A 16,527-nucleotide genomic window follows, 5' to 3' on the forward strand; every position below is an offset into this window, starting at 1 on the left:
ATTGGCTTGAAATTGTCCTCCAAAGCAGTTGGAGGTGACACCATCTAAAAGTGGCCTAAAAAGGTCTTAATAAGCAAATAAATACATATTTGAAGGAAGAAGACAGTAGCAAAACTTACTGACAGATGGGGACAGCATCCATATTGCATGTTCCTCCATTTTTGCAGTATGCCTCTGGACAATCTAGAAAAAAGTTCAGTAAAAATGAGTCAGATGTAAATATACCTTAGATACTGAACATCAGCATTAGATGACATACGGTCAGAAGGTTTATAATTTAATAAACACTCATAGCTATAAGTAGCTTTACTCCCCTTACCACTTGCATATAAGTATATTTTAGCCTATAATTCAAATACACACGTACATGCCTAAGCATTTAAGGTATGGTCCAGCCAATGTCTAGCATTTTTAAACCATTTCTGCCAGCCTACAGGGTACACATTTGATCCCTGTTGCGTATATGCACCATTGGGCAGAAATGGCTTAAGTCCAATTGATTTAAAATGATTTAAGTCCAATTGATTATAAAGATGTAAACAAAACATATACTCTGCTTCTGTGCTATAGATCCCTCCCAGAGTTAGTCAGCATGATCCTGTGTGCCTCCCCCACCACCACCAAGCTTGCAATATCCAGAGAATCTCTATACACCTTTAGAATAATAGAATAGTAAAGTTGGAAGGGATCTTGACGGCCATCAAGTCCTATAGATGAGTGACTTGCAGTGAGATCTGAACCAGGGGAGGTAACATACACTCACTCTCCCCCTCTGCTTTTTTCCTTTTTTTTTTTTAAACAGACTTTTCTAGCTGCCTCTCCAGAGCTTGCTGATGCAGCTGATCTGCTATTTTTTAATTGGTTAGCCAGCTGCCCTGCCTTTTTTTTTTTTTTAGTAGCTGGCTATGAATATAGCCCAACCTGCTAGAGGCAACTCTTCCTGATGCCTCCCCAGAGACTGATGACACAAGTGCTGTCTTTTTTATGATTGGGCAAACAGAGATGACAGTTCCTGGTTGCATTGGCCCTGCCTATTTGGTCCCCTGCAAGCCACCATAGCAATAGAATTGATTGGCAGTTCTCCTTGTTTCTTCCATGTGTGTGTGGGCAAGCACGCACGCACGCTGCTTTAAAAAATAGACTGTGTGCTGCAACAGAGAGAAGCAGCTTGAGAAAGGCAAAATGTATAGTTTTTTATTGTTGGATCCTCTACTTTTTTTTTTTTATCTTGCTGGGTCAGGTGAGGCTCTGCCTACCCTGACTGCACGTCACTGCTATAGAATGAATTTTCTGCAGACTGACAGCCCAATCCTATCCACACTTTCCTAGGAGTAAGCCCCATTGACTCTAGTGGGACTTACTTCTGAGTAGACATGCATAGGATTGGGCTGTGAGTAAAAATGCTAATCCTAATTGTTAATGAAATTTTGATTTAAAACTGGTTGAGCTACCTGAACAGCTTGATTCATCCAGAGAGAAATCAATGCAGTGAACGATACCATCACAGCGCTGCGAAAGTGGAATACAGGTGTTGGTCGATGGACACAATAAAGATCCGTTGAAGCAATCTTTAATGGCTGAAGGAAACAAGACAGTTTAAGATACAACACTGCATTAAGACATATAGCTGGTTGGTCACGAAGGCCCCAATCCTATCCAACTTTCCAGTGCTGTTGCAGCCGCAATGCAGCCCTAAGAAAAGGGAACAAACATTCTCTTACCTTGAGGAGGCCTCTGTGACTGCCTCCCCCACCACAAGATGCAGCGCATGCCCTGTCAGCATGGCTGCACCAGTTTTGGAAAGTAGGATCGGATTTGGCCCTAAATACGTTGCAGCGTTACATTAGGGTCTTCACTCATTGGGGTTATTTTTGCAGTTCACTAAATTCAGTGTTACTTTTTATAGTATTATTTTGTATCATGTAACTAATGAAAGAAGTCTAGTTCTGATACATACAAGAGTTTGACTTCACTCTTAATTTTGACAAAGAATTTAAGTCTAGTGAAAAAAGACTTAAGCCTAGTGAAAGTTGTAGGAGAATGTTTGGATGGCAGCTATTCAACTAAGATGAATTACCTGGTTGCTGAAATCCCCTCTCACCCTCCCATGATTGGATCACACAATATTGCCTTTAGGTTCCCTTCCCTGGTTCCATCTGGGGTAGGTCATTCTGGGTGATCAGAAACCAACTGGCAAGCATTGCTAATCAATTTCAACCTGCCTGCTCAGAAGCAGGGAGGGGAACTGACTTTTTAAAAAGGGGTTCCCCCTGGGAAAGGAACCTTGGTTAAAGAATGGAACTGAACAGCAAGGGAAGGGAACTTCCTTGTGAAACAGGAGTGGCACATCACGGTTTTGAGCCCTCAGGAAACTCACACTCCTTTCAGTGGACAAGTGTGGCTAGGATACATGCAGACTCAGGAAATCTGCTGGAGAAAGATTGACAGCACTAGAGGAGGGACTAGTTCAGCTTTTGCCACAGAGAAATCCCTGGATTGGCAAGAACATGTGGTTGCAAATTGCACATGCATTGAAACTCATGGATGTGGCTCATGGATGCATTTTTATACAGAACAATTGCATGTCTGGGGTAGGTACATGGTAACAATATTCAAAGTCGCTAAAACCATTGCCCATTATCATAATAAAGTTTGAAAATAACAGTATTTCATTTGTCAAAGATTACAACAAAACCATAGAACGTACATAGCTTCAAACTAGTGAATGTGAACTTCATGACTGAATAGTCTTTAAAATATTCTGACCATAACTCGCCATCCCATAATGTCACCTCTCAAGAGTTTCAGCTAAATCCCACAGAGAGAGTACATTTAGATAAATCAAATATCCATTAGCTTGACTGAACTCAGGGTTTTAGCATCAACCTATTAACATTTCATAAATTAATTACTTTGACTTTGATTAGTTCACGTAGTTCAGCTTTGAGTAGGATTAATTAACTCAATTTTATGAGAACTAGTTGATTTGCTTTTTTATTCTTTAGTTAGTTTTGTTAATATTAACTGATCAGGTACATTAAAACTGAGGCTGCGTTTTTGTAGCAGTATCAACAAGCTATCTTGCAGTGGGGAAAAAAAACAACAGTGGCAGGGAACCATACTGTTGATTTAAAGCTGCATGCCATGACCAAAATTCCCTGTCAGGTTCATAGACCCCTTCTCTTCCCACATGGCATCATGACTGTGTCACAATACTGTTTCCAAATGCTCAGCAATAATGGTACAAGCAATTGCAGGACTTTCAGGATGCCAAATTCCATGCTGTACAGAGCGTGGCTTTGAGGTGCGTAGCCACTTAGGTTAAGGGCAATACTGGTCATGAGCTCTAGGTAGGACAGGTTGCTTACCTGTAGATAAAGTTCTCTAATTGGCCGCCTGTGCCGACAAAAGTAGTAGAATTCTTTGCATGCACAGAGCTGACCTCAGAAGCTCTCAGAGCATTGACAAGTGTGCTGTCCCTGCTCTCAAGTGGGGAAAATCCCACAGACACTGTGTGCCACAAAGATGCAAGGGACACCCATTAATTTGAGGGCTAAATTAATGTTACTGAATTCAGATTTCAGCAACAGATCCAACAGTGGCTAGAAACTACAGGGGGAAACAGTTGAGAGTGAAGGCAGGAGAAGCATGAGAAGAACAGGAAGGAGATGGGCAGAAGGGAAAGTCCATTTAAGGAGAGGAGGCAGACAAAGAGAAATAAGGAAGGATAAGACAGCAGTGATAAGGAGTGACAAGGGGCTGGGACAACTGGGGAACAGACAGGAGGCCAGAGGAGAGCTGTGAAGATAAGACCAAGAAAGAACACAAGCAAGAGAACAAAAAGGGAGAGGAGAATCTTCCACTGCCCCCTTTAGCAAAACACATCAACAAAACATTAGGGGGGGGGGAAAAAGCAATCATTATGCAATTTTACTCATGGTTGCATCAAGATTATTTGTATGATGTTTTACCAATGCACAGGAGCAGATGTGTGAATCGGTAAAACACTACAAATAGAAATCTTGATGCAACCATATGTACTGTGACATCAAAATAGTTTTTTATAGGGTTTTATCAACAGGACATGTACCTATTGTTTCCATAGAAGGGCAAACAGGAAGATTGGGGAAGACACAAAAGAACTTATGAAAGCTCTGGCAAACTGCATTCATTCCAATTTCAGACCAAACTTCAGACATCCTTATGGTAATCATTTGTGGTAAAAAAAAATACTGAAGTACTTTTTATTCTCTGCAAATTGTTAAGATCATTGTGAAAACCTTAACTTAACCTTAAAACCTCTTGGAATCCCTGACCATTTTCATGTTTATACCTTTCCTTAAGCTGCATTTATTGCTTTGCAGTTAATGAATATTGCATGTGGTCCAGAGCGCCGATAGTTAAAATAGACTTTTGTGAGAGACAATTAACACCATCCTATTAATGTTTCATGATACTGATATTAAATATATGTTGGATCATGAATGCTAATGAAGTTTTTACAGGTGCAACTACTTGTTTACAGCACAGAAGAAAAAATGTCTCAGTCCTTTAAAAAAATTTATGCCTTAACATTTTGTCTGTCTTTTGAGTTTTGGGTTTCTGCTGTTTGCCCAGGAGGCTGCAGACTGCTGAACAGTGGAGCAACTTTCTCACCATCAGTCCAGGACTTATGTTGCTGGATCATGAGATCCATCAATATAAGCTCTAGATAGGATTGGACTGCCTGGCACAGACTGCTGAAACAAGCATAAGAACATAAGAACAGCCCCACTGGATCAGGCCATAGGCCCATCTAGTCCAGCTTCCTGTATCTCACAGCGGCCCACCAAATGCCCCAGGGAGCACACCAGATAACAAGAGACCTCATCCTGGTGCCCTCCCTTGCATCTGGCATTCTGACATAGCCCATTTTTAAAATCAGGAGGTTGCACATACACATCATGGCTTGTGTAAATGTGGTTCATTTACACACACACACACACACACACACACACACACACACACACACACACACAGAGTCCCATGAACATTAATTTAATTTTTATTCATCTGTTTTAAATTATGTTTAAAAAGATATAAATGACAAGACCAGAGTCTCTAACAGAAATTCAGAATGACAGAAAGATTGGCTAAGTACAGCATTTATAACCCCACACAGTAATTTCATGCTTCTGCAAGAAAGAATAGGAAATAAAATCCAACATATTAATAACTATAAGGCAGCATTAGCATATATACCCTGCTATCAAGCTGTTCCATCAGTATTTCTGGAAACCTCCTGTCTTCACAAATCTTTAAATCACACATGGCAAGAATTTTGTGGTGGCAATAGTGGTGGAGATTAGGGGTTCCAATGATCTGAGGGACAGATTTTCTCATTGCTTCACTTTGCATTCTGGATTTATGTTTTATCTTTAGTGAACATGTTTTTCTCAGTCTAGCTTCTTCTCTAGGAAAAGCGTTTTTGCTTGATACAATTTGGGACTCAAAACCCACAAAAGAAGTTGGGAGGCTTTGTGGTTCAGACTGGAGAAGCGTAATAGGAAGGGAAGCGATGTGCACAAAATGATGGGGGCGAGGACTTTGTCTAAACCCAGGAACGGCCAACCCATGGCACATGCACCACTAGTGGCACATGGACATTTTCTTAGGGCGCAATCCTAACCCCTTATGTCAGTGCTTCCCAGCACTGGCATAGCGGTGCCAATGGGACATGTGCTGCATCCTGCTGTTGGGTGTCACTCACGGAGGCCTCCTCAAAGTAAGCGAATGTTTGTTCCCTTTCCTCGGAGCTGCATTGCCCTTATGCAATAAGGGGTTACAATTGCGCCCTAAATGGCACAAGCCAAGTTGCCATATGTATAATTTTAATGTCAGGGAGCTGACTCCACTGGCTGGGCCAACAAACCTTGGAGTCCCTCCTGCAGGCTGCGGCCTGCTGCTAAGGCTGCCAAGCTACCACCAAGTCAGTGGTGCCACCTAGCGGCAGGTCTTGTACAAGGCCTGCTGGGGCATTACTCAAGTGGCACACCAGCTGGTGAATATGGGTGCGCCAAGGGGCAGTGGACTCCCTGCCATCAGCGTCTGGCACGTTCAAGATTCTCTACATAAAAAGTGGCATGTGCCATGCCATGGGTTGGCCACCCCTGTCTTAACCACTTGATTTATGATTTGGGGAGGTATCTTTAAACTAAAAAGCACAAACGTTATGGTGTGGTGTTGCAGCTGGTTGACAAATGCAACACACCTGTCAGATCTCATGATAGTGCACAAGTATGAAATCAAGTCCACAGTACGCCAAAGACTGAGGAACTAAAAGAATACCAAAATGTGGCACAGTCGCCTCCAGTGTTGCCAAACAGCACAGTTCCTGAGTGGGTAGAAGGGAGAGGGTTGCTTTGATCTGATTGGGTAGGACAGAAATGCTGGTACATGTGACTTACGACAATCAGCCTCATCCTCGCTGAACCTGCAGTCAGCCACACCATCACATCTCAGTAGCGATGGGATGCATGATTGGTTAGCACACGGGAATTCGGTTTCTTTGCACAGCCCCGGAGAAACTGTGGGAGGTTCCTCTGCGGGGCAGTTCATTTCATCTGTTCCATCCGCACAGTCTTCTACTCTGTCACATTTCACAGCAAGAGGCACACACTGTTTCACATATATGCAAGTGAATTGTTCATTAGTGCAAGTTGGAGGTTGTGGTACGACTGGTCCTAGAGGGATAGAATAAGGATAAAAATGCAAACTCATGGATGCTTGAATAAATCTCTTGATTTAGAAATTTTAAAAAGATATGAATTCCAGAGTTTTATCATACAAACACATTTAAAACACTGATTTTTTCAGAATCATTCCCCCCAAATGCTTTTTTTTGGGGGGGGGGGGAGTGCAAAAATATGTTCCAGTTTTGTGCCATCTAAATGTACATGTTCTTTGCAATCACAAGGTGGTACTATCAGGAAACTGAACATAGGAAAATTAGTAAATAACTTTTTTAAACAAAACAAACAAACTGTGGCAAGCCTGCAAACATTTAGTTGTTCTTAATGTCATTGATGACAACATGGAAATGACACCATGTGTGTGCCAGTGGTTATGGTAGAATGGGGACTTGAACCCAGAACTAGCAATTAGATCAGGGCTGTCAAACATAAGGCCCATGGGCTAAATGCAGTACCTGGAAGCTCTTTATCTGGCTCCTGTTATAATTGGGCTCTCTCATGCACCTCTTGGCTGCTGAACTGTGAAGTCACACAGCAGAAGTAGCACTGCTTAACAGGTGGCCACACTCTCCCACACTGTGAAAATATGGTCAAGATGTGCATATTTTATCTTCAGTCATTTGCAGCTGTGAATTTCTACTTGAGAACAAAGTACTCAGGAGACACACTGCCAATCAGTGTAGCCACTACTGCTTAGATCAGCCATTTTCAACCTTTATCATCTCATGGCACACTGAGAAGGCACTAAAATTGTCAAGGCACATCATTGCGTTTTTGACCATTGACAAGATACACCAGGTTGCTGATGGGGGACTCACATCCCCCATTGGCCTTACTAATAAATTACTTTCCCCCAAATTCCTGTGGCACACCTGTGGACCACTTATGGCAGCTCAATGTGCCACAGCACAGTGGTTGAAAGTGACTGGCTTAGATGGACCAATGATCTGACTCTCTGCTATAAGGTCACTTGACTGCCTTCTGCCATCACTTGCCCAAAAGCTGTGGAACTTCCCCTTAGGATGAGGCATGGGTGGGGCATGCACTACACTTGCACACAGTTAAAGAGGCAGAGAACCATACTGGGGTAAAAACACCCCCCTCCCCAATAAGTGGTATTCTACATAGACCCAAGCTTGTAGTCTTTTATTTTTAGACAACCCTTAGCTGAAAGTCAATTTTCTGCTGTAACCTTCTAAGTGGGGCTCATGGAACTTACCATGTCAAATGCGACCACAAAATTTCCACAAAACAGTGGAAAAAAGAACATGACTCATCCCACTACTGTGTAATCCATAAGTCAGCTCTGGATCTACATATGCAGCAGAAATAAGGTCTAGAGCAGTCAGTATTGCTTTGTGTTACAAGTAGGGGAAGGACAGGTTGTTTGTCTCTAACAGTAAGTGGTCATTTGTGCAAACCCATAAAGAAAAACATTTTAAAATGTATCCTCCTATTAAATCCCCCTCCCCCATCATGTTCTGCTGCAAATAGAAAACGGGCAGATCAGGGAGAAAATTGCTAAACTCAGTCTTTTCCCTACTTGCAAGGAATTTCCTTCTTAATGTAAGGGAGCATTCAAAAATGAGACCCCCATATCTGCAGTCTGAAGTGGCATGGTCCAGTCACTTGTTTTAGGACTCCACCACTTCATTCTGTTGTATAGATAAATCCAGTACAGTCAGTTCAGTTCACCAGAAGACTGCCTTGCTTCTGCGTCATAACTGTGGTTCTCCAACTGATACATAACGGTGTCAAATTATTATTTTAGAGTACCATATTCCAAGCACAGATGGGCACTCTTTATTTGTGGGTTTGGAACCCATGGATTTGATTCAGTGTGAGTTCTGAACCCACTCTGGAGGGCCTCACTTGACCTCCCAGACGTGCTCAGAAGTACCTCCTGGATATGGGAGATGGACCCCACCCACAGATTCAATTATCTGAGTGTTTTGATATCTGCACAGAGTGGGTGACTGGGAATGGGCCCGCTGTGGATATTGAGATCCAACTGTACAAGTGTAACTGAATCCTAACTTTTTCTTTCCAATTCTAAAGCAACTTTAGTGGTTATCTGCTAACCACTGGTTCAATTCTGGAAGTGGTATTATTACCCTAGAGTAAGCAGGTGGATTGTTGCAGTTTTATCCTTTTTCCAATCACAGTCCATCAAAGTCTCAAGCTTTGTTATTCTGAGAGAATAAAATAACCCTCATTGCCTTGATTAATGAAAGTATATAAATCCTTAGCAGAATTAGAACTAAGCAGTTATGCTTTCCTGACACTTTATTCTTTGGAAACAGAATTTAAGAGGGTCCACCATAAACAAGGATCATGATTCAAGCAATCTTATTTGGAAAGACATTTTCCGAGAGAAATCAATTGAAATACATTAAAACAAATGTATTTAGATTGAGGGTCCAAGTGGTTAAGATTAGAAAGCGGTGTTTCTGAAATCTCTGCTTTATCAAATGATTACCTCCATTAATCTACTGTAAATCCAAACATAATCAGTGGGAATACTTTCAATGTCTTTAAGATAAAGCAGTGTTGAGCTGTCAGCAAGTAAACAACGCAACAAAATCTCAATTTTTATAGCTTGCACTTTTCATCATAATGTTTCATTAACATTAATGAGTCAGTATTTCCTGCAGCATAAAGCTTTGGTTTGAATTTGTTAAACCTTTTGGGTTGGCCGAGTAGCTGGCTAGAATTATACTGAGGTATAATTTGGTTCCTCGAGTACAAAGGAAGCGATAAACATTTATGTACAGTATAAATGAAATTTTTGACATAAATACTGGGAACATAACACACTTTTATTTATTAGAAGAGAAAAATGAGTTGCCTTCATTTCAGGCTAATTCACAATCATGTTTAGTTTTCATATCATAATGATAGGTAATAACACCACACTCATCCATCCCTCCTTTGCAATTACCCCTATACAAATATTTGCCTTTATTCAATAGTAATGGACATGTACCCCAATCCTATTCTAGATTCAGAAATCAGGGGCAGGGCTTTTCCGCTGTTGTAAAATGGCTGCTGACAGAGTATGAAGTGCTCCATGGTGGCCATTTTGGGAGCTCTGCTGCCTCTCAAAGCAGTGATCCCTGGCCAATCTGAAACAGGTAAGGCAGTGGCGGGGTAGAGAGTGGGCAGTAGGGGTGAAATTGGATGGGGAAGGAGGAGGAACAGGGTGGGGAGGCCGCAAGAGGGGGTGGATCTGGTGGCAAAGGCATGCTGAATCCTATCCCCTCTCCACAGTCTCCCCATTCCCTTTGTCTCATTAGACTTCTACCAGCCCCAGTGGGATAGAGCATGCTCCTTTATGGTGCAGCTGCACTGGTGGGGGGGGGGGGAGATAGGATTGGGCTCATAGAGCGCAAGCCTAGAATGAACATGGGCTGGCACAAGTTCCTTGAAAGGCACATTTGCGCCTCTGGGAGAGTCAGCTGGGCCGACGTGAGGATGTGTGTCTACGGCTACATCCAGCCTCTGCAATGGTCTAAGTAGGTAAGGTTGTGCTGGCCTGCGAAGGCCGGCGCAGGGGGAGTGAGGTGGGGAGGGTGGGGGAGGGCATTTCGGGGGCTGGCGGATGACGGACATGTGGGTGGGCTGCATCCTGCAGAGGACAGTCATGGAAGTAGTCAATGGGCTACTGCTGTTCATAGTTTGCCGTGGCAGCCAGGTCGCACTTGACAGTATGTTGCATTTTATGACACTCATAAAGCACACTACACTGTGGGAACACACATTTTGGTGCTCAGCAGCCCCAAAAGGATTGGCAGTGTAGCTATTGCCAATCTAATATTTCTTACAGCTGAGAAGGGCCAGCTTCTCTCATGAGCGGTAAGTAGTGTCCTATCAAAAGAACAGCAGTGCTATTGAGGTCTGAATCCTAAGTGCTGATCCTCTGGGGCTCCAGAGTCATATAAGAATGACTTCTGTAGCTAAAATACAATTGGCACAATCCACAGAAAGTTCTGTGTGCCAATAATCTAATATGAATGAAACACGGTAAATTCTAGATGGCTGTAATTGTATACACAGTTCCATGGGAATCCCACTGCACACGATGGGTTACTTCTGATTAGACATGCCTGGGATTACGCTGTTCGTTTCAGTACAACTTGGAAGCACCTAATTTTCTCTGGGGTATGTCCAGTGTATGTCATTGACAATTAGAAGGAAACTCACCTGAATCAACAAACTCCTATGGGTGTGCATGCCTTAATTAAAATAATTTCTACTTTCAATGCATTCAAGGAAACATTGCTCTTCAGAGCCTTGTCAAAGGAGAAACCTGCGTTAACCATGTTGTTTTTCTTTACTGATTTCTATGAGCTCCAAAGAACAGCAACACTGTGCAAAAAGGCAATTGGAACCTAGAATTGTTTCACTAATATTTGTGCATCGATTTGTTGCTACTAGCATACAAGATCACACATCGTTTTCAATATGTTAACTCAGGGGTGTCAAACTTGTTTCATACAGTGCGCCATCCCAACCTTGGCAGGCAAGTAGCTGCCGACATGATACAGCCAATGCATGACTGTATGTCCAGTCCCCCCACTGTCTCTGGTCCATCAAGGCATAGGGTTAGCTGCTCTTCACAGCATTACGGCCTCCCTACTCTGGGGTGATGCTGGCCCTTTAACCCCCAAGGCTAAGCTGGAGCAGGTGTAGATGACTGTGGGAATGGAAGAGAGACAGACCAGAGGGAGCATCCAGTGCTTCATTATGCACTCAGGGCCAGTGATGAGAGCTCTCTGGGCAGGGTACCTGAGGGCTGCTCTGTGTCTGCTCCCCTGGGACTAGGACAAGCCCAGGAAAGAAGCTAGGAAAGAGGTGGAGGAGGAGGGTGAAGCAACCCCCTCCCCACTGCTGAACTCTGAGGCCTTGGTGGGGGATCCTGGTTGCTGGGCAAGCAACACCTTCTTTTCTTTCTACCCCTCTTTCCCTGGGGCCAAGAAGAACTTTGATACCACGGGGAGTGCACCTTTCTTGCGGCAACCCTGCTGGGTCATAGAATGGAGAAACTTACAGTCATATTTTTCAGATATGGGAGAACCCAATTATCAAGCGGAGAGAGCCATGGTATCACATGGGCTGCCCTTTCAGCAGTGTTACTTCTGTTGAGGCATCACTTCACAGATTAGCAGCTGAGAGGTGCTTGCAAAGTGATGTCTCAGCAGAAGAGGTGCTGCTGAAAAGGTGGGCTGCATGGTACTTGGGCTCTCCTAGCAGGGCTCTGCTGATGCATCCATAGCTGAGTAGCTAATGGTGGTGCTGGGAGATCCCAATTATCGCAGGGGCCAGATAAAGAGCTTCCGTGGACCGTAACTGGCCCATGGGCCTTATGTTTGACACCCCTGTATGAACCCATGTGTTTCTTCAGAAGAAGATTAAGGGCCTGTAAATTTTTCCTCAAAATTAAATTAGCACAGAGTTGTGGAATACTTAGGAAGACTACAGTGCAAGCACCAAATATAACATTTCATATGGGCAGTGGGAACTGAAAGCAATCACTACCCAAAGGAAACTTACATGCTGGTTTTCAGATTTCCCTTGACAATTTGTGCTCTCACTGGCAGCCAGAGCAATGAAATCATGAACTAGGCTGGCATACCTATTGAACTCCACTCTGACTTTAAGGCCTTATCAACACAGGGAAATTACATCCTGTTAAACATAACCTTTAGGTTAACCACCACCAGCAGATTGACTGCTCAACACGACACCTCTGACAACACTAAATACTTTCCAATATTGTGTTCCTTTAAACACTGGGATTGATTTCCGGGTAGGATACTGATAATGACAGTTTTAGATTAATTGAGACATTAGAATTGGTGCTGGATAGTGTTGGATAGAATTGGTGCTGGATGAGGTGTTCAGGGGTTTTTTCCCCTCCACCTGTCCAAAGAATAACTAGACACACACAACAACAACAGCACATTTTGAAGACTCTAAATTGCTTCACGTGAGTAGCTGAATGAGGACTCCGTCCTATCCAATTTTCCAGTGCAGGTGCAGTTGTGCCAGTGGGGTGTGTGCTGCACCCTGCAGTAGAGGGGCCTCCTCAAAGTATGGGAACATGTGTTCCCTTACCACAGGGCTACACTGTGGCTACAGCAGAGCTGGAAAGTTGGATAGGATTGAGCTCTGAACCTCCCCAATCAGAATTTGGCTTAGAAACTTAGGGCGCAATCCTAACTTGCGCTGGAACAGGCAAGCCAGGAGGCTTGCACTGTATCCAGCGCAGGACTGTGGCTAGCTGAGGCTTAGCCAGAGGCAAGAGGAAACTTTTCCCCTTACCCTGGGTAAGGGCTGCTGGTCACAATGGGTCTCCTCGGACTTGCGCCACCTCCTGAGGTAGCACAAGTCCTAGGAGAGTGGAGCGGTTTGAAGCCGCTCCGTTCTCCCTGGGGATGGGGGTTGGGATCCAGCATAAGTGCCGGATCCCAGCCCTGCCTCCTGCTCCCCACTGGCCCCTGGGGCTGCCCATCGCCCTCCCTCCCCCCGCCCTGGAACACCTCCCTCCCTCCTCCTCCCTGGAGCTGGGGGAAAGCTCCTTCCCTGGAGCTGAAGCCTCCAGCTTCCCTGGAGATGGGGGGAAGCTGGTGCGGAGGCTTCCGTCAGCCTCTGCAGGCTGGCACTTCTCGGCGTGCCAACCTGGCTTCCTCCCGAAGAGGCACAAACGTGCTTTAGAGCAGGTTTGTGACCCTCCCAGGCTGGCCCAAGGGACTTGGGCCGGCATGTGATGATGGTGCCTGGCCTGGACGCCTTTAAAAGGGGATTGGACAAGTTTCTGGAGAAAAAATTCATTACGGGTTACAAGCCACGATGTGCATGTACAACCTCCTAATTTTAGAAATGGGCTATGTCAGAATGCCAGATGCAAGGGAGGGCACCAGAATGAGGTCTCTTGTTATCTGGTGTGCTCCCTGGGGCATTTGGTGGGCTGCTGTGAGATACAGGAAGCTGGACTAGATGGGCCTATGGCCTGATCCAGTGGGGCTGTTCTTATGTTCTTATGTTCTTATAGGGTGCCATTAGGATTGCACCCTTAAACAGTTTTCCTCCAAACTTGGGAAGTACAGTAGCTTAATTTATCTAGGGCCAAATTCTCTGCCAAATTAGACTCCATCATGCCTCCCAAAGATATAAGGGGATCTGTACAGTCCTCCTCACCTTCCTACAATGAGCCCCATAGCCTTTATATCCTCATTCACACCTGGTTTTCTGGCCTGGGATTGATGTCAAGGATTGAACCTGGGAATTTCTGCATGCAAAGCAGATACTCTTTCACTAAGTTATGGCTCTTCCCAGATACACAATTCAGTATCTTATGGTCCAAACTAATCTGTACACTCCCCCAACAGAACTAGCATTCCAGTGGCAGAGTGTACTTTACAGCATTGCACATGCCATTCCGGAAGTGCACATAGCTGTGCACTTCTGGCCCACCACTGCAGATGTGGCAATGGTGAGAAGTCCCGCCAATGTTGGTAAATTGGCAGGGTGGGTGGAATGGGGTGCGGGTGGGAGGATTAGGGTAGATTAGAGGGAGGGACAGGGGCTTGTCAGAGGTGGGAGGGGATGTTATCTGGTACAGGTGATTTGTGCTGGATGCTATCCCCTCCAGAACCTGCCAACATGCCCCCTTTGTCACTTTGAACTTGCACCAGCTAGACAGTTGGCAAAGGCCCAAGGAGACCCACTGATAACTGAGGAGCTTACAGAAGTGTAAGGGATAATATTGGCCCAAGCCTCCCAATCAGCCCTCCCCCCCCAAAGCATGCAGTATAGTTTGTTTTGGCACAACTACATGCTATGGCAGGGAAAATGATAGGATTGGGCTGTTAGCTATACCCATTGTGCTATACCAAGTAACTTTGCTTGGAAGCAAATCCCATAGATTATAATCACGGTTATCTTGTGTGCTTAGGATCGCATCCTTAGAGCCTAAAGGAAATTATTCTTCACATTTTGATACTGCCCTTCCCCCACAGAGCTCAGGGTAGTGTACATCGTTCCTCCCCTCCTTTTGTCCTCACAACAATCCTGCATGGTATATGAGGATGAGAGAGAGTGACTGGCCCAAGGTCACCCAGAAAGCTTCATGGCTGAGCGGGGCTTTGAACCTGGCTCTTCCAGGTCTAAGTTCAGCTTCAAAACCACTACACCATCTGGCTCAATATTCATTATAAAACTAGCATCAATTGGAACCTGATAATTCTGAGTTGCAAATTAAAAACAATATGCCATTAAAATAAATGCAGATTTTCCAGTAGTACCTAGTCCTCTGAATTTATTCCAGAATTTTTTTTATCTGTTTAGATTGTGCTTAAACACAAAAGAAAGAAAAAAACACCTTGATTTTTGTTTTAAACAAATGCTATTTTGAAAAGTGGAATAAGTCCACATTACAGCAATTAGCTAGAACTCCCAGTATCACAGGATTCCTTGGATTGTGAAGAACCTGAAGCAACAGACACAGTTAAAACCCTCACACCATTTCCAGGAAAGAATTGATTGGTAGAAGGACAAGTATCATATGTGAGTGATGGTTCCAAGATTTGCGGAGTCAAACTTTCTATGTTTATGGCCATCCTGACAGGTTTGTGAATGATCATGAGTGTTCACCAAAGCATTAAGCTGAGATCAGGTACCTATAATTCAGGGAGTGACTGCCCAAGGACTTGCTTTTGGTCTATAAAGGAACAGTAATCTAGTTCTAATCTACTCAAGAGACCATCTGCTCCTGAAACATTAGAGTTTGATAGGAGAGCCTAGGCTTCCTGAGTCACGGAGTAATTCAAAATGTTCAGAAGTCAGTTCCTTTTCTCCGGGAAGTTGCTGATGCTGAAATTCTATCTCCCTATATATTGCATTTCTGAAACAGACCTACCTTTGCAGCAAGCTGCACTACACTGTGGCAAACAGACCAAATGGAGCTTGACAGACCACTATGGGTGTCAGGGCCAAGTTGGGCTGTCAGCAGTCATGCCTGAATGGAAGCTCTTGCTCACAGAGTTGGGCAACACAAATATTATTAAATTTCTTGGCTTAAGCATGACTTCAGAGAAGTTTTAAAAAAACAAGTAATTTGGTCATCCATTTTTTCCCCCATTGATATTGGTACCCCTTTAAAGTCTCTCAGAATATTCCCATCACCTTATATGCTAGAAGGAGAACATGAATTAATTTCATACAGAATGAGTCCTCCTTCAGTTTTTATTGGGATAATAATCCCAGAAACCAAATTTTACTTTTAATTAACATTGACTTCCTTCAGCGGAGTATCCGGGGCAGTGCTGCCTGAATTGGTGATGCCATGATGTCACTTCTTGGTTTGGAGGAGGGTGGTGGCTTCACAATGGTGGCTTCACAATGTGGCTTCTCCAGCAGCTGCCTGGTCAAGTCTACTGCAGGCCCCTGAGAACAGTACTTTGCTTGGAGGTTTGCAGTGGCTCAGCGGATGCTGAGAGTCAGCTGAGAGGCCCCCCTTCAAGTGGCACCTAGGGCACATGCTCTACCTGACACACCTTAGATACACCACTGACTTCCATGCAACTCTCTCTCTCTCCACACACACAGAATGTGTGCGTATATATACAGTTATGTTAAGTCTAATGACTTTAGGTTTGTTTTTCAGTGGCTATGAATTTCAATTCAGTATGGCAGATGTTTCAGTGAAGTCAAGCCCTGCAGCCTGAACTGTTACTATTGTTCAGGCATATTGGCCAAGGTTTTCTCTCCAGTCATCAAAGAAAAGCTGTTGGTG

General features: G+C 44.1%; 1 protein-coding gene across 1 annotated transcript in view; it reads right to left on the bottom strand.

Moving 5' to 3' along the window:
- The window catches only part of MALRD1 (MAM and LDL receptor class A domain containing 1), a 241,450-nt gene that overhangs the window by 44,840 nt on the left and 180,083 nt on the right, over window positions 1-16,527 (bottom strand). The window contains exons 27-29 of the mRNA XM_066627647.1: window positions 6,447-6,722; window positions 1,452-1,577; window positions 120-183 (exon numbers count right to left, since the gene is read on the bottom strand). Coding sequence (XP_066483744.1) covers window positions 120-183; window positions 1,452-1,577; window positions 6,447-6,722 — 466 coding nt within the window. The remainder of the gene's footprint in view (window positions 1-119; window positions 184-1,451; window positions 1,578-6,446; window positions 6,723-16,527) is intronic.

The sequence above is a fragment of the Tiliqua scincoides genome, chromosome 5, assembly GCF_035046505.1.
Source record: "Tiliqua scincoides isolate rTilSci1 chromosome 5, rTilSci1.hap2, whole genome shotgun sequence".
Lineage (NCBI taxonomy): Eukaryota > Metazoa > Chordata > Lepidosauria > Squamata > Scincidae > Tiliqua > Tiliqua scincoides.